This window comes from Sesamum indicum, linkage group LG6 (assembly GCF_000512975.1).
Source record: "Sesamum indicum cultivar Zhongzhi No. 13 linkage group LG6, S_indicum_v1.0, whole genome shotgun sequence".
Lineage (NCBI taxonomy): Eukaryota > Viridiplantae > Streptophyta > Magnoliopsida > Lamiales > Pedaliaceae > Sesamum > Sesamum indicum.
Genome location: NC_026150.1, coordinates 6,114,108 through 6,141,264, shown reverse-complemented (window position 1 = coordinate 6,141,264; position 27,157 = coordinate 6,114,108). Strand labels below are relative to the sequence as shown.

Below are 27,157 nucleotides of genomic sequence, written 5' to 3'. Positions count from 1 at the left end.
ATTTTTTTATGCTTTTAACAATGATTTTCGGTCATCGGGCTTCTAAATTTTTTATATTCCAACATGTATTATGATCTATACAGAAGGCTATTTTTTTAATTAATAGTTTAATAATCTAAATTATTTATCATATCAACAAGATTGTACGAGTTGATCCAAAAATCATATCAAAAATTGACATTGCATCTAATGTGGGGGTACATTTTATGAAAGTCGTATCAAGATCTCTGCACAGCATATCTATGATTTTCAAACAAGCTTTAAATTCATTTTGTAAATTTAGGTTCTTTATGACCCGACCCTGGGTACATACTAAAACCTAATATGTATTAACTCATGATAATCATCCAATCATTTTGATGTATGTGGTTTACATAAACTTATACAAATGAAAGAAATTTATAAATAGTCATCCTCCATCCACAACTTATGTTACTGTAGCATCGTTACGACATTTACTTATTTTTTTCTTATGGTCTATCTAACTTAAGCATTGACGGGCTGTAATCAATACTATCCTGATATAGTTGTGATAGTGGTTTATTTTGCAGGCTTTACAACTAAGACAATTCAAGAAGTAACTTGCTCATTGTGGTCAGCAATTTCCTAAATTCACTCTAAAAGACCTTAACTCAAAAAATCAGTACAACATTTGGCATATACTATGAGAAATTGACCAGATTATTAGTATTAGGCACAAGATCAAATCGCGATGGTTGGCGCAATTCTGATGCTTGATCGTTTTCCATGTTTCAATTGTTGAGAAAGTAGTTAGAATGCTACACTCCAAATCCCACGGTCTATGACAAACCAATAGTGAAGTTGAAAGGACAGAGTATACGAAAAAGAATGAGACGAGACTTCTCCAAGATTACCATCATACTGTAGGCTTGTAGCATGTACTTTCCATCCGTTTTAGACTAGTTCTTCCTTAAGTTTGCAGTAATCACAGATAAAACAGTTCTTTCTGAATAGTTATGCATACCAATACCAAGATTAACTAATAACATGATCCCATCGATGCGGGAATATCGGTACCAGAGACGATTTTCCCCTTATGAAACTTACAACGGAAAAGCCGTTTGATGAGTGAGAATGAGCGAATGCAACCATTTCACGGACACCCAGCACATCCAGGGCAGAAATCATCGATCAAGGAGTTTCTTGATGGAAAAAGATGGAGGTTGCATCCCTCCAATTGATATTTACTCGTTCGACGTGCACGCAATTGGAAACCCAAACCATCATCTAGCTATCATCTTTTGTTTTCTGAGAGCAACCTCTTGCATAGTCTTTGCTTGACCAACCGAGTATACAGCTTCTAAAAACCATCGCATCACTGATAGTTACGAATGAATTCAATTGAAGAGACTCAAAGAAGCGAGATTTCAGTATATACTGCTGCAATGCCTTTCTCCAGAAAAGTAATCCAATTTAATAGCACAAAAATTAGAACATCTCCGTCAAAGAGCTAATATTTCTTTCCCTGTTCTCTCAAACTTAAAAAATATTTTTCACATGATAAAAGAAGTCTCACTTTGCACGAACTTAGCAAAAGCATTCATAGTGTACAACAAATAGCTAATATTAGAATTCGCATGAACCAATGCCTTTGGACTTGGATAGAACTAAACGCCCGTAATGTACAAGCTCGCAGCAAAAACAATATCCCTCTTTATTGCATTAGAAGCAGTTTCCATTTTCTTGTAAAGAGCAGAATTACCCATGATTGCTGCTGCATTTCTGAATTCACGGCATGTTTCGTCCAACCTTACTATCGTCCTGACAATCATGCCTTCAGGAACATCGGTAAGTTCACATATATCAGCAAATGGGGTACCCTGTCAATTCACAAAGCAAGTAGCATTACTGAATCTGCATAATCAAATGGGTTAAATTCATTATGAACCCTAAACCTTGGCTTGATTGTTCATGAGATTAGACATGCTTGATGATTTTGGGTTGTGCTGCTGGCTTCAGGTTTTGTATAGGTTTTATAGTCTATCTTGCAAATTTCTCCTTTTGCCCTGATAATACTGAGAGAAACTTGACTCCGACATTTATTTGTATCTAAGTCCAGCAGGGGAAAGGGGTGACGATTGAGAAGATACATAACATAACGGCTAAAGTCTACATCAACAGCTTCCCAAACATCCTGACGTAAAAAATTAGAACTACAAGTCTGAATATTTTGGTCTCAGAAAATTCGATCAGCTGGGCCAATCTTCTGATTTGCAGGTATTAAAATGTCCCATTCAAAATTCTAGTGGAAGAGAAAGTTGTGAGAGCAGAAGAAAACATGCAAGGATGTTTTGGTATCTTTGATGAATTTAGGTCTAGTCAATTCTTTAGCCAACTCCTAGGACATCCTAATTATCCTTCAATCTTTTATTAGAAACCTCAAAACTCCAAGAAGAGATGCAAGATGAGCCAACCTTGGTGGGAAAAAGTTCAACTTCAGGTTGAGGTGTTTCAAGCACTCATGAATTTTGAGCAATGAACAATAATTCCACTGCTACTTTAAGGCAAAACTTTAAAAATACACAATCTCTGTCATTTTAATTTTGACCCAGAACATATATATAATAAGATAGAGGGGATATATTGTTAATTATCTAACGTATTTATTGTTATCATGATAAGTACAAAAATAAGAACATTTCATAAATTTGACTATAAAATGAATACTAAGGAAATTTTGGAGGTTAAGAAGAAAAAATATGTTGCGTACTTCGAAAAAGATGCAACTTTATTGGATTCTCGTAGGATATGATACTTCCAGTTACTCTCAGATAGACTTCAACACACATCCAAAATATTTACAAAAGAATATTTCAAATAAAAACTCACACTCAACCTCATCGGCACATGTATTAGACGTCTTAACATTAATAAAATGTTAATTATGTGACAGAGGAATATAATTAATTAACATTTCATGAATTTGACTATTGAAAATTTATATCATATATATTTCTAATTACATATTGTTTTACTAGTATGAGATGCACATAGTCCGTAACTATTATACTATTTTTTCTTTAATCTAAATAAAATTATATGTGTTTTAGTTAACATATCCAAGGCGTATCTTATAATTTTTCATTTTTCTGTATCCGTGTACTATTTCATATTGTATCAGTATCCACACAGCCATGGCCATACAACATAGGAGATGTGTGAGAGGCGAAACAGAGAAAAGAGAAATAAAGCTTACATGCAGCTCAAAAGGAATGCAAGGACACCAACTCTACAATAGTCAAATTTTAAGAAGAGGTTAAAGTAATAGACAAGAAAAGACATACCCACGTTGTCCCCTCTTCAATTATATATATAGCACATATTATTATGTACTTAAATATCATTTATAGCCTAATAAATATGTAACCATAAATATATTAGTGGGAAACTAATGCACCTACAACTTCAATCATCCAATGGGAAACAGGTAGAAAAACTTAAGGCAATAAAAATCCGAACCTAAAAATCGAATTTGTAAGTCAAGCATGAGCTTGAATTTTTTTCGGAACTTCTGCTTGACCTTGCCTTATTGGCACTCATACCGAAATATATTCCTACTTTTGTGCAATTCATCAACAGCATCCCAAGCTTCCATTTCAGGGTGGTCTTTGAAACAAATTCAACCTAAACTAAAATGACATGCAAAAGGCGAAACCAGACGTTGGGATTAGGAGCCAGGGAAGGGAGGAAGCAAAGGGAAAAGAAAGAATACCTTTGCCCATTCATATACAACTTCAACTAGACCAAACTTAAGATTCTCTTGGGCATATTCCTGAGGATCAACCTGCAATTTGAATTTTGCCTGAAGCTCTCCAAGTCTTATTGCCGTATCGTACAATCTGAAAATACAGGGCACATATTTAATTAATTATTTATCCCTTGAAATAAATTAGAAAAAATTACAAAACAAAAACCTTTAAAAATAAAATTTTGCATCCAAAGAACCCATTCCACAAACTTTATGTTTCAAAACCCCAACTGTTAAACTTTACCCCACATTTTGATGAAATTACCTTAACTACTTACATTAATAAATTATGTCAACTTACAATTAAAAATCTCATTTATTACACAAAACTTCTACAAGAAATTATCTATGAACTTTGATAATCCAATTTTAAAAATTAAAGTCATCTTTAAAATAATTCAAATCTCTAAAGTTTCAAGAAATTATTTTTTTCCAAAAACTTAAATCTATTAGAATTAAAACCATCTCTGATACAAATCAATCAGGACAACCTAAAGAAAAAGTTTCTATGGGAAACAAATTATTCCTTAATCCAATAAGTCAAAGGTAATTTTGTAAAAAATCAACTATGGGCTTTTCATAATGAAAAGTTGAAGAAATGAATTCTCTACATTGGAAAAATTTGTGGGTTTCATGGACAGTTTAGCTTGAGGTAATAGTAATTTTCCAATATAAGAGCAATTAAGTTTGTGATATAAGTAATCTAACTCAACACACCAGCAAAAAGGTAAAATTTTTTCAAAAACTTTGGTGAAGTGAGTTTAAACAAATCTAATTTAGCAGAAACAATCCAATCACATTATATCCTTCAAAAGCAAACAACGACCAAAATAATTTTGGATTGGAACACTAACACTATGTTTGGACCTTGGACTTTAATAAGATATGTTTGGTTGCAAAGGAAAAAGTGATGGCTATGTTTTATACAAACATGATTATGGTATGCATTGCGATATCTATTTCAATGCTTTTCTGACAAGACAGTTAAACTAGAAACAGTACTTCAACTATGAGGAAGGCAATGTCGAAATACCCATTCCTGTGGGTACTTCTCATTTTCCTCACCTTTTGTGAGGAAAATTAGATTTCCACAATTACTTAAAATTTTCCCTCAAATTTTGTTTTTGAGAGAACTTTCCATGCCAACCAGAGAACCAAAATTATTTTCCTATACATTTTCTTTCCCACACCAAATCCTTGTACCAGAACAAGGTGTTATTTTTCCATGCTTTCTTCCTCTGCTTCATTTTCCAACTCAAACCTTTGATCTTAACACGGTGTAAAGAACTATTTGGAATGTTTCAACAACATTCCTACAGAAAATTGCTGATGAAGTTTGTTAGCATTTTAAACCAAGGCATCTTACCTACTGAAGCAACAATTAGTAGGAACAATAAACACAAAAAAATTAACTGTTTCTTTATTTCCCCTTAACAGGTATCGTATTATCAAGATTGTTGCATTCCTTAACAAGCTTCAGGTTTTGTCAAGGAAATCGTTTGAGATAACAGAAAGCTAATGTAAGGAAATGCAATAAAATATATAAATCATAATACTAGGTATAATAAACAAAAAGAAAAACGACAAAACTGACAAAGCACATGTCATGAAAATGTCAGCAAAGATTATTGTGAAAACTTCAGACATACAATATCCATGAAACACTTTGCGAGTATATGCAAAAAGTGAGCTGTTGAAAAATTAGGATACCTCTTTTTAGCTTGAGAGAGCTTTGGTGTAAGAGAAGGTTCAGAAGTGCTCTTCTGCTGAAAGACAAAGGCGGACATTATTGCCACAGCTTCTTCTGGTTCCAAATCATTCAGTTGATTCTCAAATAAGCACTCTGTACATATCAACTCCTCCCCGGAATTCATTTCACAGGCAACACGACCTTTAACTTGCACTACAAGATCAGAATCTATACATCCAATTTCCTTCAAAACATCAATCTACATTGACAGGACTAGTGTGTTAAATAAAATCATTAGGATTGACATAAATACTAAAGTAAGCAACCCAAACTAGTGTATCAGTTGCTCAGAAAAGTATTGATACGGAGAGATGAACCCACTTACCCGACCCTGGAAGTCGGGCATCTGCTGAAGTGCTTCATCTGACATTTGAAATTTAAGAGCATTCACTTCCTCCCTATGTCGTTTCAATTCCCGAGCTAAAATAATGTTTTCCTCCAGTTTGACACAACCATGGCACTTACTTTGTGCCATCTTCTGCAATAAGTTAGTCCATTTGTAATAATCTTCAACAACCTTTATGTCTCTCAGCTTCAAATCTGCCCAAGGATTTCTATTGTCAAGTAAACCATTTAGGAAACCAGAAAAGAACAGGTGACAACACAGAGTCAACTTGAACAATTACTTGACCGATTTTAGGTGTGGTGCGTTTTTGGCTATACATATATTATCACAAATAAACTGCCAAAGACTCATTAATATAGATGTTTTTTCACAATAATTGGGGTGAAGAAAATACCAATTCAAATTGAAAATAATGTTGCTGAACGGATCAGGTTTATAAACTTTTGCACTTTTTGACCCATTAAATAATATGTAGAAAGATTGATTAGTTGAAAAGTCTGTTTTAAATTGTCAAGTTGGAAATAGTTATTTACCAAAATCTGATTATGAGTTATTAAATGGTAATTCCTAAAGGCCCCGGCGAATTCTTAACTGGAGTTAGAGTTTAGTTCCAGGAGACTGAACAAGATGGCCAACCTAAAGGCTCGGCCCAGTATGAAAGTAGACCTTGTAGAAAAGTGGGTAGGAGAGGAGCCATAACTCAAGCGACCAGCTTGATGCAAACCCACCCCCATTCCATGTAGGTCAGTTGAGTTTGATTCGACCAGATCCACCTAGAGAGGAACCTGCTTATTTTTTAGGTTCTCTTTGGTGTGGGGACATTACAGAAGAGGAAACCAAGACTCTTGCAAGAAGAGGGGGTTACAAAAGTAGAACAGTAGCAGTCCTTCGACGGGATATTAGCTTGGTAGTTCAGAGTCAAAAACAAAGAAGAAGAATATAATGAGGTAAAAGATATTTGGCTGGCCTAGTTGAATCGGAGCAGCTAAAATGGGTACTAAATCGTATTGATACAAAATTCTTTATCTTTAGATTTGCTCATCACAGGAGATATATATAGCAGCATTTGGCTCTGATCTCCATTAAGTCTAACCTAATTATCCATCACAGAACAGTAAATAATCCATATTAGAAACTAAAAAGCATAAGACCGGCTTCATTTGACTGGACACCTAAAGTATGTCATCAACCTGATCGCTAGAAAACCTAGACGAAACTAATAAGCATGAAGTGTTCGTTTTCTCCCAAAAGACAATATTTCTAATTAGAGTAGATGCTAAATGCTTCATTATATATTGAGAAATCAACGATATAAATATAGTTTAATAGGATGACTGCATTTGGACACCATCAAGAGATTGAACCAATATCTACATCCTTAAACATTCTCTCCATTCATTTTCATTTAATTTGTCTTTCATCTTACCAAGAGGTTCAGCTTCAAGATTCATTAATCACCTTTCATTTCCCCTATGGCATTTCAAGTCTTCATATCTCTCATCTACTCTCCATAGAAAGAATCAGAAGAATATAGTAAATTAGTTCAGGGAGCCTTAGCTTCAGGTTATTTTAGAGTCAGATTTGGGTGTTAGTGTGAAATCAGAATAGGTCACCCATTAGAATACCAAGTCCGAAGTGCAATATGGACAAATTGATACACGTGTTGGAGTGACCTCTTTGGTTAGATTCATTGATTTCATGTTTCAGAGCAGGAAAATGTGGGTTCGGTCCCAGATCCTACCAAGGTAAACGGGGCAAATCTCAAGTTTGTCAACCCCGCTCCAGAATCCAGACCTGCCCCACGTCCATTCTTAAGTAAAACTATGTTGGCTCGGGGTATTGACAATCACAGAGAGGCTTGAGCTTGATCAGCCCTGAAAAAGCAAGGTTGGTAAAACTTAACCTGAGCTCAAAAAAAAAAGACTCTAGTACTAGCAGCCTTACTTAACCGGGCTCGCCAGGCTTTTGAGCTAGCTTGGCTGACATGCAAGCACGCGAGCCCTTTGAGATAGCTTCACTGACATGCAAGCATAGCCCATAGAATAAACGAGTCATCAGTGATGACATCAATTTAAGTAGCTCAATAGCTATACTCTTTAGCTGTCACGAGAATTCATAATTTTCCCTATTTAACTCCTGGATTTGGAGACTTTTAACATGCTGTTAAGAGAACAATGAGTCTTCGCATTGGCCATGTGGCCCAAGAATTCATTTATTAACTCACCAAACAAACCAATTATAGACGTAAATGCGAAGTAGTATTTTGCATACCTTTCACAGGATCCAGAGCTGGCGGATACTTATTTCCATCAGACTTCAGAGTCAACAACTGCTGCACTGTATTTGAATAGGCACCAGCACTAACATCTTCAAGTAGCCGAACTTGATCTATCCTTATTTTGCAGTTACATATCGATAAGAACTCATTATTCTCAACCCCTCTAACCTCATAATTCACTCCTGCAGCAGAACCACGGTGAGGTAATTTTATATTGACAATACCAGATCCTCTGCGGGATGTGACTGAAGAATAATAATCGTCTTCCAAGCCACGTTTTGATTTTGGTACTAATACTTGGAAATCAGCACTGTTTTTCTCTCTACCATCGGATGAAGTCTTCAACATTGAAGGCAATTCAGGAGCCAGCACCAAGACTATGTATTGCTTATAATTAGCTGAAGGCGATTTCACAATGACTCCTAGTAAGTGATCTTGGGCCTGCAAATCATAAAAAGACAAACATTGAAGATCCATTCTTGTCCTCGTACTTTATGCAAAGTGTAGACAGAAATAAAAAAGTAATGAAGATGAATTGATATCTAGTCTACTCAACTGAACGGAACAAGGCCTTGAATAATGTAGGACTTTAATATCCCACGAATCTAAAAGTTTCTATCCTTTCATTTAACCACAAGAATTGACTTCATAATCTCAAAAAATGACAACAAAAGAGTATCAGTCATATATGAGAATAAAATACTTATAAATATTTAATCAGATTTTTTTATCAAAGAATTTGCTAGTATTAACTTACCCTTTTCTTTTAATATTTTCCCTTTCCTCAATAATGTCTGAGGTCCAAACAGAAACCTAAGTATTTCAAATTCATCATTTATTGTCCATCTTCCCAAATGAAACAGTCCCATTTATTATAGTGTTTCATGCATGCATATCTATAGATTATAGTCCTTAATGTAAACTCACCAGTTGTGCTTTCACCACAACCACCCTTCCCGGTGTCAGATATTGTTGGGAAACTGGGGACAGCATGATTCCCTCTGTGATCTTGTTGCTATACCTTTCAGCCTCTGAGTACATCTCGTAATAATCCTCTATTTCTGGTTCGCCCTTTATGCATCTACATACACAGTGAAAAAGAAATCACCATACTCCCTGAAAGTAACTCAAACATCACTGGTAGCTTGGAATTTTGGGGCATTAGCCATTCATTATAAAAAAGATGTTTACGAGTTCCGGTGGCAGAGGTAAGGACCATATGAACTGAATGAAACAATATATCAAGAGTAGCAACTTGGATTTCGTAATGATCTAGTAAGAGTTGCAAAGCTGATTTGGAGATTTAGATATTATGGAGTTACAAATGAGAAACTATTGCAAAGGAAGCAAAACTTGAGAAACAATTCAGTTGACAAAATCTGTTAATCCTATATGCAAAATGTAGTCTTATAGACAAGTGCATAGAAAGACAAATAAAATATATAATTAATCTCAATTCAAAGTATTTGCAACTTCACTAAAGTATGAATGCATTGCATAAGTACTTTTAAACCATTCAAAGTAAACATGGATCTCATACCAGTTTGAAATAGTTCTTAAAACACAATTTCTTTGAAACTCGAACTTTCTGCCATTGAAAAATGTAGGAATCTTAAAAAGCGCCTCATCTCAGAAATATATTTCCTCTTCTAAATGCTAAAAACAATTCTCTAACTTCATCTAATACATAGAAATAATGACTTTTGTTCATTGCATGAAGTTTAAGTCAAATTGGAGACAATAAGCTACATGTCTAGAATGAACAAAGGTTAGCAACTCCTTTTCCGAGTATACACCTTTTATAAGCACAACAAGGTAAGTATTATTTACTCTGACAATAATTAGTTGACATATCAAGAGATGCTCAGAGAACTTCAACGCTGATTTTTTCAAGGCATGAATTTGATCAAAATCTACTGAATGCTAACTATAATGAACTAAAATATAGATAGAATTTATATCACTACACCTAAGGCCAATTTGATATCTTGATTTAACCAGACAAAATGAAACAAGTAGCACATACTTAAAGACCAAGCAGATGCTCTTAAATATGGAGTTAGCATGTTTAGAAATGAGAATATCGACAGCAGGTATAGAGATAGCTTCGCACTGGACTACAATGGATTGATGGATATGGGACCATTAATAGGTTTCCCAACATGATGCATGTTTCTGACTAAATGCAGATTATGCACCTGAAACTGCATGGGTAGCAATTCCGTTCTACTCATATTATCAACTAAAGAAGATAATAGATCAATTTCAATGAACAATAAGGTTTCGACCAAGAAACAAAAACAAGATAACTCCATCCTCCAAATGAATGACATATGAGGCAAAAGACTAACACGAGATCACATAAAACAAAACAAAAAGTTTGAGACAGCACCAGGGTTTTCTCCCACCAACAATCATTAACTCACAAGGATCAGTCAACGATATCAGATGATATGGACTTTCATATGGATATTCTTTCTTCTTGGCGATAAAACAACCCATAAAGTCTCAACTATATGGTAACTATTCCTTAAACCTAAAATGTATAAGGTCGCGAGTCAGTCTGTAACTGTACAGGCATCAGCAGGCTCCTCTATTTCATGTGTTATCTCTGCATCATCATCCATCATGTGTTGATATAATCATAAAGTAATCCACAAACTACTTAAAGTTGTCTGTCATCATTTTTGTTGTTGTTAGCTTTATTAGTTTACTAGCTCACCTTGGATTATTCATCCTTTTGCATCCATGCAGATCTTTTAGGTGATAAAAATTTCTTTGCTCAGCAACTTTAGTAAACTAAAAATTTGGCATCTAAACACCAAGGGATATACTGAACCAAGTAAGCCATATCTTTCTTCGATAATAGAGATAGGAAGGCTATAGGGTATTTCTTGGAGGTTAGTTGGTCTGTTAGACAAGAGTAAGACGCAAAGTACTAGATAAAGTGCTGAAAGTTCAAATGTATAGATAGGCTAGAGAATATGTTAAAAGACTCTCAGAACTCAAAATCTATGAGTTCGGCATGTCTCGATGCTGCAGCAATAGCTTCCCAAGAAATGCTATATTGCAATACACAAAACCAATGTACCCTAAATTACTGATGTATGCAATGACATTGGCCAAGAATATTAGTGACATAAAAAGAAAAAGTCTAAGGGAAATAACAATCTGAGTTTTAGAGTAGGACCCAAGTTCTTCATTGAGGAATAACCACACCAACTGAAAGCAGCTTAGAAACATTCATGATTCTCAAGAAACCATTTAATATCAGCAAAGCTCAACTCTTCAAAGCAGGGAGCTATTCAAGGAGCATGCTAACTAGTTTATATCATTCAAACTGCTATATGAAAGTACGTTCTTCTATGCTTACTCAATATTTTTTCTAGGTTGAGCAAGCTTTCGCATCAGAAGTTGTTCTTTCTCTGGAAGTTTCTTCTGAGCATGAAATTCTGCAAAACTTCTTTTGAGCATGTCTTCCACCTGCAGTGACATTGCCAAGAGCACCAGGAAGATGAATACAAAATTTAACAAAGCTAACTTAGTCGAGTAAACTAATATCATAATATAGATGGTAACATGAAATCAGCATCCATTTGCTCACTAAAGTGCATCACAACAAATCACCATGTGCCCTTACATGCATAATTCGTTTATATATATAAAAAAAAAAAGAAAAAGAACAACCAGAGAAATAAATAAATCAATAATGAATATACGGTAATTCCTGAAAGTAAAAGCATGTTCCTTAAGTCAGCAATGTTCTGAATGCTGAACTTCACTGCAGCTCAGTTTAGATAGTCAGCGGGTATTAAGTTAGCAGAAGATATAACAAGATTGAATGCAGACAAACCTAACTCCACTGAAAGTTCAGAAAAAACTAAAAGGTTTATCTCTTTTAGGTAACAATCATTGCTGCTCATTCCCTTGCCATCATCTTTCCCCTTATTTTTGATGGTGCAAATTTTTTGGGATGATGATGAAAGATGAAAGCTTCTTTTTATCTTTTTAGCAATGGTTTTCCTGGTATGACAGTCCGTGGAGGTCCTGCAATGCGGGGGGTCAACAAACGTGTTGTCAGCAAGCATGGTGGCTGCTGGTTTGGTGCAGACAAGCATCAGAACAATGAGAGAGATGAGTGTGAGACTGGCACAAGGTGTGGTTAGTAGTGAGCCGCTGTGATCGACATCACAACATCTTGGTTTCACAGCTGAACTAATCATTTTCACTATGCATACCTATCGCTTCACTTGGTAGACTAGCTGCTGTGTTCCATCATTTTGAACATTACCCAAGAATTCTTTTCCCATGTTACAAAACTCTCTTGTTTTCTTCCAAAACCATACCATCAGAAAATCAAGCTTCCTTGACCAATTGGATAGCTCAACCAAAACGCAATAACAGCTATGGAATGGACTTTAGCATCAGATATAGCCTGATGCTAAAAGATCTTGCCTATGTCTGCTTGCTGCACCAGAGGAATAGGTAGATTGGAGCTGGGGAAAGTACTTTGAACAACAGAGATTCAGATAATAAATATCACTGTGGAAGAGCTATACTATTTAAAGAATGGCAGTCAGTGCCGCTTGACTGGCTGCTACAACCAAGTGTTTGAATTCGGAATATAAGCAGGCATAAGTGTGTACTGGCTAAGATGTTCATGAATATAATTTCCTAATTGCTCTTCAACTTGGGCCTTTTTAAATAGGGGTCATTGCTTCAGTTCTAGACGAATGCTCCAACTTCGCGCATTTAAATTATATTATAAACTGTCTAGCATCTATTGCAGTGCAGAAAACCTCTTTTCTCTAGTAAGTCAGAGCAATTTATACCTTTAATTCTTCAACACGAAGCAGATGCAAGATCATAATATAGGTGAGTCGAAACTGAGATTCAAGCCGAGTTGCACTACCAACTATAACATGTTTCAAATCCTTCTCTTCAGGAATTTCATCACGGCACAGAACAACAACCGTACCAATTTTATCAAGTCCTCTCCTGCCCGCACGACCAGCCATCTGGGTATATTCACCGGGCAGTAATCCCCGAAATTCTTTGCCATCAAATTTCCTTAAAGAATCAAAGACAACCTGCCGAAGCACAAGAGAGAGTCATTTAGACATAAAAGAGTAGAGCATATTTGCTAACATCTTAAACCTAATTCCGAAAACATTATTGCAAGATCATTGCTGTCGACTACTATTTATCTTATGAAAGATCATCTATGCTTGTAAACAAACAAGGGTGCATCCAGCCACAAAATATGTCATACTATCAATTAATAACCTTGTGAAGAGGATATTGGGATCAAATTGGCAGATGAATCAGCTTGTAAGGCTGCAAGATGAGGAGACATGGAAGTTTCAACTCAGTACTTTATGTTGCACGAACGAAGTGAATCGTTCCACTAACATTCTGTGAATTTCAGGAATTTTTATAGGTAAGGACAAAGATAAGGATCAAGGACTGACAGTTTCAGGGAGTTGTACTGCTATTAAAATAATCTCTTCAACAGTATTTTTGTATATAGAATTGGAAGATTTTTAATACAACTGACACAAATAGCAAAAAGCAAACTTTTCATAGAAATGATAATGATATAAAAACATATAAGCAATACTTATAAAATTTGTCAAAGCTCGGCAAACTGTTCCTTCATACCATAGGATTCATCAATTCAACTTTATATCAAATTTTCTACAGTGCCTCGTGTATTTTGATAATTGTAAGGTAGTCATTTTCCATCTTGTTCTAATTCTATTTTCACCAAATAAATGGCTTGAAATTAGAGTTAATTTACATTATAACAAGACGGTGAATCAATCGATTAATTAGAGATCAATTAGAGTGAATCAGACATCCGAGGCATATTTATACATTGAGCTTAGTTGATGAGGGGATCATTAAATTAACTCTAGTGGCCAACCCATATGAAAAGATATAAGTACAGAAAGGGCCTTCATGTATGTCCAAAGGGTCCCAGCTCCCCTTCTCCCTACGAAAATCTGTCTAAGGAAGGACGATTACCACTGTTGAGGAGCAAAATGGTCTCTACTATCTATCAAGTCTTGACTCTCTCAAAATCTAATAGATCTACTATCTTCTCTATATTTCCAATATAAATGTTGAACTCTGGCACAATAGACTAGGTCATCCAAGAAGAAGTTATTTGAAATACTTATATCCTCAAATTCTTCATCAATTGATTCCCTTTTCTCATTGTGATCGATGTGTTTATCTAAAGCAATCTCAAGCAGATCATCCTGTTAACTGGTACGAACAGTCTAACTCATTTCATCTTATTTCCAGAATGCAGTGTCAATCTGAATTTCATAGTTTAAGTAGGGGATGTTGTTTAGTGATATTTATGAACGACCATATTCAAGCTTGTTGAGTTTCCCTAATTATAGATAAGTCATAAGTGATCCTAGTGAAAGAAAAGTAAGAAGTCACCACCACTTTTAAACATTCCAATACTTTTTAGCACCCATGTCTTTTTAAATTTCCCATTCATATTCTTCGCAGACATTCTACGAGGAAGTGCTTTTCTCATGAACTAAACCAATATCTTGTAGAACATGTATGGTATCTTCACAAAAGCTTATGTGCCTATACCCCCAACAAAATGGAGTTGGAGATGGAGAAGACATTCACTTCTGGTTTCCAGCTCTTTCATGTTGCTTGTCATGTACCACATTCTTTTCGGAAAGAAGCCATTCTTACGTCAGCTTATCTCATGAACCACCTCAATCTGAATTTCTATGGTACCGTACTTCTCTTGCTGACTGATTGTCCAATTTTCTCTCTTCTCAAGTCCACAACACCCTCCAACTCCATGTCTTGGGTGCGTAGTCTTTCTTCATAATGTTCAACCTAACTGGAGCAAACATACTTTATCTTCTCCCTTTATTTTAGAACCAAGCACAAAAAATAAATATGCAATTAATAAACAATATCCTTCATTACCTACTAGAAACAAAAGCAAGTACTTGAAAATTCAAACTCGTAATGTGTTTGCTGTGCAGAAAATCTTCTGAGGAAAGTGATTATACATCATTAATTAAAGCCGTCTTTTTCACAACTTACCGTCCTAGCTGGAGCATTCACTCCCATCGCAAATGTCTCCGTTGAGAACAGAATCTACACATGGCACAATGAGTACAAACATTAGAAGACCCAGAGAGAGAAGATAATACATGCATGAAGTCTGAAGATATGCCTATATATCAAAATACAATAGCTTGAAAAAAATTGATAAAAGTAAAGGAAATTCGGCAGAGTATACGTAAACAACTGAAAACCTACCAGATTTGGCATCTGTTCTTTTTCAAAAAAAAAGGCACCAAGGCTTAAATGGGAGGTTAGGTGGAGCCCTATCCGTGTATTAAATATCAAACCATAATCAGTATATGTAGTTTCAGGAAAACGAAAAAGGAAATGCAGATATTAGAATAATAAATGCTACTCCTACATTTTTCTAATTCGTTTAGCTTTTATTTGGATAAAAAATTACATTGTGAAAAAACAAAAGAAAACGTTTTCTTCTGTTAGGTTTTCCAGGAAACACAAAGGGAACGCTGTAAATATACTGACACATTACATTAGTTTTCTTTTCCTTCTATACATATACTTGCACAATAAATTAATTTTCCCTAACTCCTGATATTCAACTACATAAAATTTTTCTCATAATGTGTTCTTTTTGGTTTTCATTCTCAAAATATTTTTAGAATGCCTAGGAAAATGTCCAGAAAAGATACCCTCTATTTTCATTTGAGAATGAAAATGTATTTGGAAGAATTGTTTCTGAAAAAAGAATTTTGTTTGAATATCAAATTCTGTCAAATTTGATGTGTTGTTATTCTTGTATCACTTTAAGACGGGTTAATCGAATGCTAAAGGTGCCAACAAATTGGTTATGTCCTAATCAAATAAAAATAAACTGATAATAACTATGGGAATAATGAGCATTTAAGTGTTGCTGTAATAGCTAATTTATTTTAAAAGAGAGAAAAAAGTGTGTATTCAACGAACAAGAATGGCAATACTTGGTTTATTGGAAAAATGGGATATTTCCAAAATGAGTTTCAATTTTTGAGAGTATTTTCAAAAGATGGTATAGAGATAAATTCAATTCCATTCTTTTCACTGTTAGGACTTGGATTTTTGTCCAAAAACTAAACAAAGCCCTTATTTCTCTGCAAAGGAAAATAACAAGCTCTACTGCCATCAAACTATTCAGTACAAGTCCCATCATAAAAATGAAAAATCTAGTCAAGAATTTTCAGGCACGAGGACGTCACACACAAACATATTTTTATAGGTATGTGTGTACGTATTTACTTAATATATTAAAATATAGCCATGCAAAAGAAACAGCATCCTAAAGTTTTCAAGAATTACAATATTTTCCATATTAACTTTATTTCATATACCCTGGATCCAGTTGACTCTAACTCCCAGAACACGAGATCATGCAAAGCCGAGACATGGATTTCCATATAGACCTATGAACAAGCTGCAAAAAGCTTTTCTATCCAAAATTAAGACAGATTAACAACTTTACCTTGACTACACCACGACAAAAAAGCATTTCGACAACTTCCTTGACAATTGGAAGAAGCCCTGCATGGTGTACACCAATTCCTCTCCTGAGAAGTCCCTGAACTCTAACAACCTGTAAGAACATGCACATCAGATTCCGACATCCCCAACAGTGTTGCAACTAATAAAATTTGAGTACAACACCTGTGGCAGATTTCTGTCTGATCCTTTGAGCCTTGAAAATGCTTTATCACAAAAGACACGAATTTCACTTTTCTCAGAGCTAGTTGTGAGGTCAGTCCCAGTCAAGTTGTCAGCTGATTTATCACAGCGGTTCTTCGAAAAGCAGAATATAACCACCTATAGACACAAGTCAACCATTAAGCTTCTTAGTTCCCAACAAAAAAGCAAAATGAATTCATGTCATAGTCTCACCTACAAAAAGTATTGAACATTAAATAGTCTCTACATACACACTTAAGGCATAGTTAAAAGTTATTCTATGAATGTAACTTATAACACATACAGGTAACAGAGATCTCTTTGAGAGCTTATTTATAAGCGACAACCATATGGAAGCTTCTGATCTCCTCGAACCCCAATTGTTACTACCACTGGTTTGAGTCCCCCGATTAGCCCCAGAGGAGTCTATCATGTTCTGGAATCCAGAATGCTTGTTCTGTTTTGCATGAAAAGAATTTTCACGTCTCTGATTCCTGGTTCTATCATTGGATGCTGTCCCCCCAGAATGAGATCCTGTGCCAGTCACCGTGACTGAGTTCTTCTTCTTGTGTGCATCTTTGGCAGCTTTTAACCCCTGAGGGATAATCTTTTCATTTTCACAAATTTTATAAAGCTCTCCGGAGTAGAAAAGGCAGTGCTCCAGGGGTACTGGTCTTTTGGTTGTCCTGTTTCAAGAAAAATGCAGTATTATAAATGAAAGCTAATAAGTTCCATCCTCGGAATAATAGGGTTAGTTGCAGTACTCTCTTAATGTTTGTCTGATATACAGGCACCTCGTATGTGGTGTGTCCAACTGCACTTACCTCCCATGAGGTTTGACAACGATTTTCAAATTTCCCTTCTATTATGAAGTTATAACAGAAGACATTAGCAAAAAGACATAGCGAATATCCAATTTTCCACTCAGCATTACTGTTTTGCATGAATGGTAATCTCAAACACCTGACTTTTTATCCAAAATTACAGTAACTTTGAAGTTTGTGCAATATACAAAACATTCTATTGCCTTTAACATTAGTTACTCATCATTAAACTTTTGAAATAATACTATATTATGTAATAAGGACACTTCAGAAAATTGTAAATTTCGCTTTTACTTGTAAAAAGTTGAGAAAACTCATAGTGTATGCATAATAATTGTCAATATTCTTTAATCACATTATCAGGACCAAGCAGGCACACGTACTTCTTTTCTATAACCTTAGATACTTTTTAAATACCTTCTTATTTTTATACTACAAAATTTGAAGAAAAAGAAAGAAGCATTCCATGTTCTTGAAATTAACAGATAAAAGTAAATGAAAAATATATCTAGTTGTAATTCATCTTGTTCTCCTATTTCCACAACTTAAACTCAAGACGGCACCATCACTTAAGTTATCCTTATTGGCGTTATCAATCAGCTTCCCTGAGCAGGTAGGAGGGAAGAAGAAGTGGAGTAGTCAATCTAAATTTGATTTTGCATTCAACTAGATTGTTACAGCCCAAATTATTTAGACATTTGATTTTATATGTTAATGCATGAGTGAAGGATAAAAATGCATTCACTTATTGGTGTGTATTTCTTTTGGATTTTTCTTAGACAAACTACAAGAGGTCTATTTATAAATTGGATAACCCTAGTGGCATGGAGGTTGTAATTCGGAAGACCACAGGAAAGGACCCTGTACTGAAAAAACCTCGAGAGAAATTTGTGTACATTTTGACATAGGGTAAATGACGCTTTCATTCAAAATCATTATTTTTTTTTTCTTCCTGTAGAAGTTTGTTTCATTGAAGGTAAATTTAATCAACCACAGGTGAGGTGCTTATATATTGGACAAACTTCAATGGAACTTCAACTAACCCTTATAAGTATAGAGGTTTCCCCTTAAGCACGCTAAATACGCAGTCATATAAAAATATAAACTAGTGGATTTTTAAATTTCATCTCAATAAAATGCAACTAACCCAGTAACACGAATTTGCTTTTGCTTTGTCCTACCAATCCAATCAGCAAATTCAATTGTGTTTGGTACCTACATAAAAGAAAAGCTATTAAACATTGTAAAAGAATAGATAACTGGCATTGAAATAGAGGAAGAGCACCTTGTACAACCTGACAACATATCGTTGTAAGAAAACTAAAATGCTAAACAGAAAACATTTTATATCATAAATTAATTATCCTAAGAAATTGACATTATTGAACAATATTATGATTGAAATTGTTGTCATCATATTTCTTGGAAACAACAGTTTGAATATGTTGTTTCATTGCTCATCCTTCACAAGAGCCCTCAGGCTCAATCCAACACCAGATCTGAGCAGTAAAGTTTGCAGTAAATCAAATTTTCAATTAAATTATTTAAATGATTAGTTGGCAAAATTAAAAATAACACCGGAATTCATCCTTAGTCTGAAATAGTTTGTGCATAAGCAAAAAGTTGGATGCTATTGAACAATATCAAGATTCCCATTAATGTTTCATGGTTCTGGAACGAGTCACAAATGATGGAGAGGCATGAAAAGATATACGATGTGACAGCAACAGCTGACAACAAACAAGTTTGCATTTAGCTTACTACAAATATTTGAAGTATTTTCTGCCATGCATTCACCATGACTAGATGATTTGTGACAGGAAAACGTTCAGTCATCACTTAACCTTTTAAAAAGCAAAAACAGGCATGTAAAAATGGAATTCCCCAGGTAGAAGGAAAAGAAAAACCTTGGCAAGGTTTAGGCAAAAGCTCAAAAGTGCTAAGAGGAGCAGGCAAGAAAATCTAAACGCACTGCTACTTACCAAATAGAGATACATAAAACAACTTATCTTGTACCAAATATGTTGATCATGTAATAAAGCATGCACCAGCATTGTCGCTAGTCCTACTAGTTAAAGTCTATAATGGACTGCGTAGGATACCATACTGCGGCATTTTACAAAGAAGGTAGCATATGGCATCAATAGAACATATTCAAATCCGAAGTTTCCTTAAGCTACATTAGCTTCAATTTATCTGTGGCAGGAACATATATCTGTGCACCACCCGGCCTATGAAAATGTTTCCACCCCCTATGCACAACCAGTATGATTGGAAAACATTTTAGTATTAAGGCATGAGAATGAGTGGTAGACTCAAATTCAAATATGCATATGGCCTGATTTATTTTGGTCATAAGCAATGAACTTAACAAAACTCTCCACAAAACAAGAGTAAAGTAGATAGCAGCGGAAGAAAGTTAACCATTAACCCAAAAGACAACTTTAGAGAATAACATCAATTTTCAGTAATAACCAATATGATTCAGAATTGATACATACCGTGGCTGAAAGTAGCACGAAATTGATATGCCTAGGAAGCATGATGATAACTTCTTCCCAAACCACACCTCTTTCGACATCATTAACATAATGCACTTCATCAAATATAACCTATCTTTCCACACACAATACAGAGTAAAACAAAGAGTCTCAGAATTATAGCCACAGGCAGAAGCGATGTAAAACTGAATATATGTAAGACCAGATGTTGCAAGAAGAAAATAAATGCCAATAGAGAAATCTGACCCATTCTATGTCGCGTATGATATCAGCACCCCTATAGAGCATTGATCTTAATATTTCAGTGGTCATGATGAGACAGGAGGCCTCGGGCCTCAAGCTAACATCACCAGTGAGCAGGCCAACATCAAATTTTCCACAAAAATCTCTGTACTTCTGATTGCTGATGGTCTTAATAGGAGCAGTATATACAGCTCTTGTGCAGTGCTGCATTTGATCAAAGCTTTATCATAAATTATGATGCATAAAGTTCACAGACCATAAAACCAATATATTCAAGTTCAGGAATATTTCTATACAAAGCTTCTAATAGAGGTACAAGTGAGGAATGCACATACAATCTAATTACTAAACATACACAGACATCAAAAAACCAGTAACTCACTTTTGAAGCCAGAGCAAATGCATATTCTGCGACAACTGTCTTTCCAGCTGATGTATGAGCTGCCACAAAAACAGAATCCCCTCTTTCAAGATAAAATATGGCCTGTGATTAGTTCAAAGAAAACTTAGTCCAGTAACATGATTAAGTAGTCAATCCAGAATATTTCAGAAAAATAATGGAATACCCACGTTAAATGTATACCCAAAGGCAATATCAGTAGAATTCTCAGATTTTCACTTAAAAGTAGCTATACTGAAGAAAATCAAATGAATTTATGATAATCAATGTAACCATCTTCACCTTAAGTGGACTTACATTTTGACCCATTAACCCCAGCTCCCACAAGAATGTCAGCAGAAAATGTACCCCCTCATTCATGTCATTATCATGATTCCTCATATTATAATCTTTACAACTAAAGTAATTCAATTTTGCGCTAATTGAACAAAACCAAAGTATGTCAACATTAACATAGCAATGTCCAATACCTCCTTTTGGAAAGGATCAAGTTCGAAAGGAAAATTAAGCGCCATATCAGGAACAAGTTCATGGAACCGTTCTGCAATTCCTTCACTGCCACCACTAAGAGCCCAACCCTAAGAAGAAACCATTTGACTTAGCATCATTCATCAAGGAATAACTAAATGATTGATAACTTGTATAAAAATTTCAAGCATGTAATTATCAGTTGATCTACATCTTGAGAAACTGTGAAGTGTGACTGAATTGTGAGAGAAATTTGCTATATTTACGAATGATCTTTATGATATAAAATTATATTTTGCACCACTTTATATAACTTACTTGCTTGTCTCCTGTGAAATATGCGTAACTATTTTTAAAGTTAAATTTTATTATACTCCCACCAGCAGAAAGTTCAATTGATACAATTAAGTAATCAATTGAATTATGTTTCTTATAGCAATAATAAATAATTTCGTCAATTTTCCAAAAGATGAAGTGAATAAAACACAAAATCATCAAAGATTAATATGATAAGTCACTCAAAAAACATGAAAAAGTTTGACCTGGTACTACAGCAATGGGGGCAATTATTTTTTAGCAGAAGTATTTTTTAACTCTAATTCTTCATGAAAATTCGATTGAATTGAATTCTTATAGTTTCTAAAAATCTTATGTAGCAAACAGTAAAGCTACTTGGTCCCACCAAAGCTTCATTCCTTCACCAATCGCTGTTGAGACCCATTACCTCTTTCTGCTGTTCCCCGCTGATATTCGTATCTCCATCCAATCTTGGTTTCGAGTCTGGAGAGCCAAGAGACAAAATTTCATCTAGAATTGATTCTTTCTTGATAACATCATCAACTGCATGTAACTCTTCTTCTTTTGTTTTTATTTGAAGAAATTCATGGGCAGACTCCATCTGAGGTTCTGACTCCGGCACATGACCTGAATAAAAGCTGTAACATTGGCCCCATAGAATAAAAATAAACCATATATTGCTATACTACGAGAAATGTTTGGATCACAAGCTTTCAAACTAGATTCATCTATTGTGAAGCTGCAGTTTCATTTGATGGGCTGTTGAAAGTCACGTTTTAAAAAAGAGGAAAGAACAATGGAGAATCTCGAACATAAACCATTTGAAGGAATTATGCAAATGCAAGTCAAAGTTTCAAAAAGTTTCTTATGGCCGCACATGCAGCAAATTTTGCAAGAAGACTAAGAAAATCCTCTTCTAGGAACACAATTTTGTAAAAATTGGCATACGGAATAGCACGCTGAAACGGGAATCTATGATTTATCTCTCCTCGAGTACACGGTTACCAGTGAAATTGGCATACGTCACCAAGCTGCCAACTATATGAAAAATTAATAGAAGAAACACCACCTACACAAGAACTACCAAAAATTCTCTCTCTTCCTATTTTCCTTCCCTCATGTGCCTTATTTCCCTAAAATCACCACATACACGAGTATATTAGTTGCTCCATTCAAAGTTAACGCCCTAGAAGTTCCAAATATGAACAAAGAACCAAACCTTTTTTTAGACCTTTGGTTCAAACTATATCCACACAGCTTCAAAGAAATATATCAACCAAGTTGGATGCTTTAACTAGATGTCAATGATTATAATGTCCAAATTTTATAAAACTGGCAATAATCTAAAAAGTGGATATCGCTTAAACCCAACTCTGAGCGAACAGTTCTTTTATGTTTCTTAATTTGTATATATCTATAGCCTAAGTTGGAAATAATCACTCTGGTCTAGTAAGTAACCAACCATTAAACCTAGAGACCTGATCTTTTCAGTAGAGCAGAAATACAATCTTAGCCAAGCTCAGAGCAAGGGATTTTCCCAGAAAATCACCCCTCATTATAATATATGGAACCACAAAGTTTATCCGTACAGAGCACATACCGTCTTCCATGAAGTTCATGACATCATCTTCCCAAGCTTTGTTGAACAAGTCATCGAACTGCACCGATATCTCGTTCTGCAGTTAATATAAACAGATAACATTAGGAAGATAAAGGAACAATGTTAAATCGCAATTGATTCCCTGTAAATCAGAAAAAAGGAATGAATAATGCCTTAAATGCTAAATATATTGCTTTAACAAATTAATACAGAAAATCATACGAGTACTGCAACTAACCAGATTCACATCTGACGTGCTCTTGTTCAAACTTGTTTCCTCATAAACATTCCACGTGTAAGAATGAGCCTAAAAAAATTTAACGAGGACAAATTTGTGCTAATATTATTGAAGGATGAATAAAAATAAGAAACTTAATGCATTGACTGACACTGGCTCCTTCATTAATGGAGTAAGTAGTGTTACCTCAAGCTGACCTAGATCCAGTCCATCTCTAAAGCCTGGGGGAATGACTTGTGCTGGACCCCCATGGAGAAGCTCAAGTGCCCATTCACCATTGCAAGCACCATCAGGTAGAATCTTCTCTAAAGAATCAGTCTTACCCAGCCCACCTGGGCGAAAGGGACGATTATTGATACTTCCTCTGACAAAATCCTTTGCAGGGCCAACTATACGTGGCAAAGCACCAGAATCCTCAGCCCCTACTGTCAATTCTGATACATCCACCTAGAAGTACAATAAAATCAACTCTGAGATGAGTGTGAAATTTGTTGTCAACAATACAAAATTCAAATGAGTGAAAACTGTGAAGAAACTTGAAATACAGAGAAAGGAGTGCTCTTTACAAATTGAGAACATCACAACATCAGAAACTTTCTCATTTTCTTATGAAAACAACAATGTAGTTTAATGAGTGAATTATGAACTGAACACCATAGACCACCCAATTCAGTTGCCATTACTGTCAATCACAGCATCAAAATCATAGGACATGGAAGATAAACAGAATTAGAAGAATCACGGAGTGGTGGAAAAAACTACGCCATTTCTATGAGTTATATGAATTGATCTAGGAATCTTCTCTTCATAGAAAAGAAACCTAGTCACTTGGATTTGAGTACGGCATGTTTACAGGCTTAACTTAGCACATTATGCATATACCTCTTCAGGTAACATTCCTGAACAACTTCCAAGGCTAACAAGGAATAAATTTGCAAATCAAAATTAAGATCACACCTTAGTCAACTAAAAGGCCTTACAGGTCAAGGAACATGGTTACAATGATTGTATAGATTTTAGCTTAGGCTTTGTATTCTTCATTTGATGGTACATTTATAACATTTCATCTCCTGTAATTTTGTTTGAAGAGTCTAAGCTTAGAATTCTACTATTATTCGAGTGCTACTGATGTTCTGCCATCTAGGATTACTCTTATAACTAAATAATAGCAGTTCCTACTTTAGAGTCTGAAGCTTGCTTTGAATAAGTCTTCAGGTCTAAGCATTTCGGATAATCTCCTTATTTAACAGGCTTAATAACTACACAGAAGTTTTTTATTGGATCTCTTTTCATCCTTGCAAATATAACATACAATCCCTCCTCTCTTCTTCACTATTTCTTTTCAGGTTCCTCTTAATTCCAAATTCAGCTGATATACCCAGGCCTATTCTCTCTCAGCACTATTGGAACAAATTTAAGCTCCATTGCCGGTCATTGGGTGCTTAAATTACGTATAACTAACGTAGTGATGCACGTAATTCTTTCCCGTTTTGCTGAATGTTCTCCGTGCTTCTTGTGACAAAAAACTATATAGGAGAAACAAACTTGCAGTAAGAGACAACACTTTGTGAAAATTTATGGGCATTCTCCTTTTATAACTCCTCTAATACCTTTTATGTTAAATAGATGGCACGGTTTATAGATATCAAACACAACAGACACTGAGACTGAGAAGTACTCATTATAGTTTCAGGATATTATATGTTAGGCATGCAGTCGTCATATTATATGATAAGCATAAACAATGCCTTTGTCATGCTTTATGAGTTTACATTTTAAAGAGTTTTATAATCAAGCAATGGGGAAGCTCACATTAGGTATTTGGGCAGAAAAGCTCTCTCAGTTTCCTTATAAGCGTGGGTGTCATTCTGTTTTTGAGTACATAATATTCAACCAAAAATAAAGGCATGGCCTCATTTGCAGTTTCTGAACCTTTATGGATCGATTGAACAAAAGAAAGTTAGCCCGACACAGCTTACTACCTGTCATTATCTAACCAGTTGGATTCCTATTTCTGTAATGCAAATCACATGCTATAAAACTTTATTCCATTTTCAGAACTCCCGATATTAGCAAGATATGTCACAAAATAATGAATGATTCTTTACACGAGAAACAGAGAGGATGGAGAAAGCTATCATTTCATACCTCCACCGACTCAGGCTCCCACCTATCCAACGCTGATTTGTATTTGTTCCGCTTTGAAGGCATTTGCCAAGATGGAACAATTACAGTCCGCGGAATTGATGGCTCCAGCTGAATTTCAGCTCTGTCAAACCAGTCAAATTCCCATTGTCTACCAGCTTTCTGCGGAGAAAAAGCATCTTCATCCAACCTGGGAAGTAAATATTTCTCCTTTATATGCTCCTTTATTGTTTCTGGTGTTTCCTTAGGGAATGCTGGCGGCTGTCACACAAACATGCAAATTCAGTACAACAAAGTTCCAAACTAACCTAAATAAACCCGGATTTACAAATTCTATCTTCAAAAGCATCAAACATAAACAAAAAGGAATTATTAAAGAAATAAAACACTTTGAACAGACATATTCAGATGCATAGAGCACAACCCAGAACGCTGTGCTGCCCCAATATATCAAAAGGCAACTAAACCTAATAACATACTATGCTTCCATAGAACTTCAAACAAAAATTAAGAAGCAACCACAATTACGGTTCTCTTCGAACATAATTATTCATTGCATAAAAAAGAAACACTCACGAGAATGAAATCGGGGAGAGAGTGGAGAGGACTGGGGCGTTCAACAGGAGGGAGAGGTTCAATCCGCAGGTGGCCACTGTGCCCGGTGAACCCGACCCGGAAGGAGAGGTCGTTTGCCGCAGGGACCCGGTCCATTTTCTCTAGTTTACTCTTTCTGAGAAACTCATTGGATTCTCTCTATGAAATTGTACTCGCGCGGGTTCGGACTTGGCAGCGAGTGCGAAGAACTACTGGGAACAAGAAATTGCAAAACCACAATAAACCCGGGGGCAGAATGGTCAAACAGAAGGCAATGCTATGGACTTTGGGTGGACATGTAAAATGTTGTCACCTCCCCAATAACTATGCTTTCTTTCTAAGGGTTCATGTGATGGGTTATTTGATTATAGGAAAAAAAAAATAATAATAATAACTAAATTCAATAACTACAAGTTGTTGCGGGGCTACTAAATTATCTTTTTAAATCAAATGATTCGAGATTGTTGGCTAATTGATTTAAATAGAATAGTTGAAAAGAATTCAATAATTGCTCTATATTTGTGTGATCGACGATTTCTGAAATACTTCAAAATAGATCATGCGCTTGCAGTTGAAGCGCATTACATCATCTGTAGTCCATGTTCATGGATTGAAATGTTTTCCATCATGCAAGTAACGGAAATCTCCTTGGACACATGATATCTAACCACTCTTGTATGTTCACTATATGACTTTGTAAGGGGATGTGGATAACATATGAATGGGGCGTGTGCGCATTTTGTTTTGCAGCTGACCGAGCTTGAAAATCATCATCAACTTGCTTGCAATGTTCTTTACACGCTTCCTTTGTGGCATCCTTTGGAGGATTTAGAGGTGGCGTCACATCTAGGACATAAGCACTCTTTTCACATTCAAATTTTAAGATTATGAATCCAATCGACGTAGTGTGTTTATGTGTGTCAAGAATGCTAGCAAGT

General features: G+C 35.3%; 1 protein-coding gene across 1 annotated transcript; it reads right to left on the bottom strand.

Annotated features, from left to right (window-relative positions):
- LOC105163873 (DExH-box ATP-dependent RNA helicase DExH11) lies at positions 1,412 to 26,476 on the bottom strand. Its single transcript, XM_011082380.2, has 23 exons — positions 26,202 to 26,476; positions 25,629 to 25,886; positions 23,667 to 23,927; positions 23,481 to 23,549; positions 23,243 to 23,318; positions 22,070 to 22,269; positions 21,348 to 21,455; positions 20,860 to 20,961; positions 20,481 to 20,681; positions 20,235 to 20,345; positions 18,881 to 18,948; positions 17,214 to 17,595; positions 16,892 to 17,047; positions 16,710 to 16,820; positions 15,230 to 15,283; positions 12,976 to 13,233; positions 11,517 to 11,626; positions 9,071 to 9,224; positions 8,137 to 8,584; positions 5,845 to 6,059; positions 5,480 to 5,718; positions 3,734 to 3,860; positions 1,412 to 1,841 (listed from the first exon to the last, which is right to left on the bottom strand). The coding sequence occupies exons 1-23, from the start codon at positions 26,334 to 26,336 to the stop codon at positions 1,629 to 1,631; spliced, it is 4,056 nt and encodes a 1,351-aa protein (XP_011080682.1). The 5' UTR covers positions 26,337 to 26,476; the 3' UTR covers positions 1,412 to 1,628.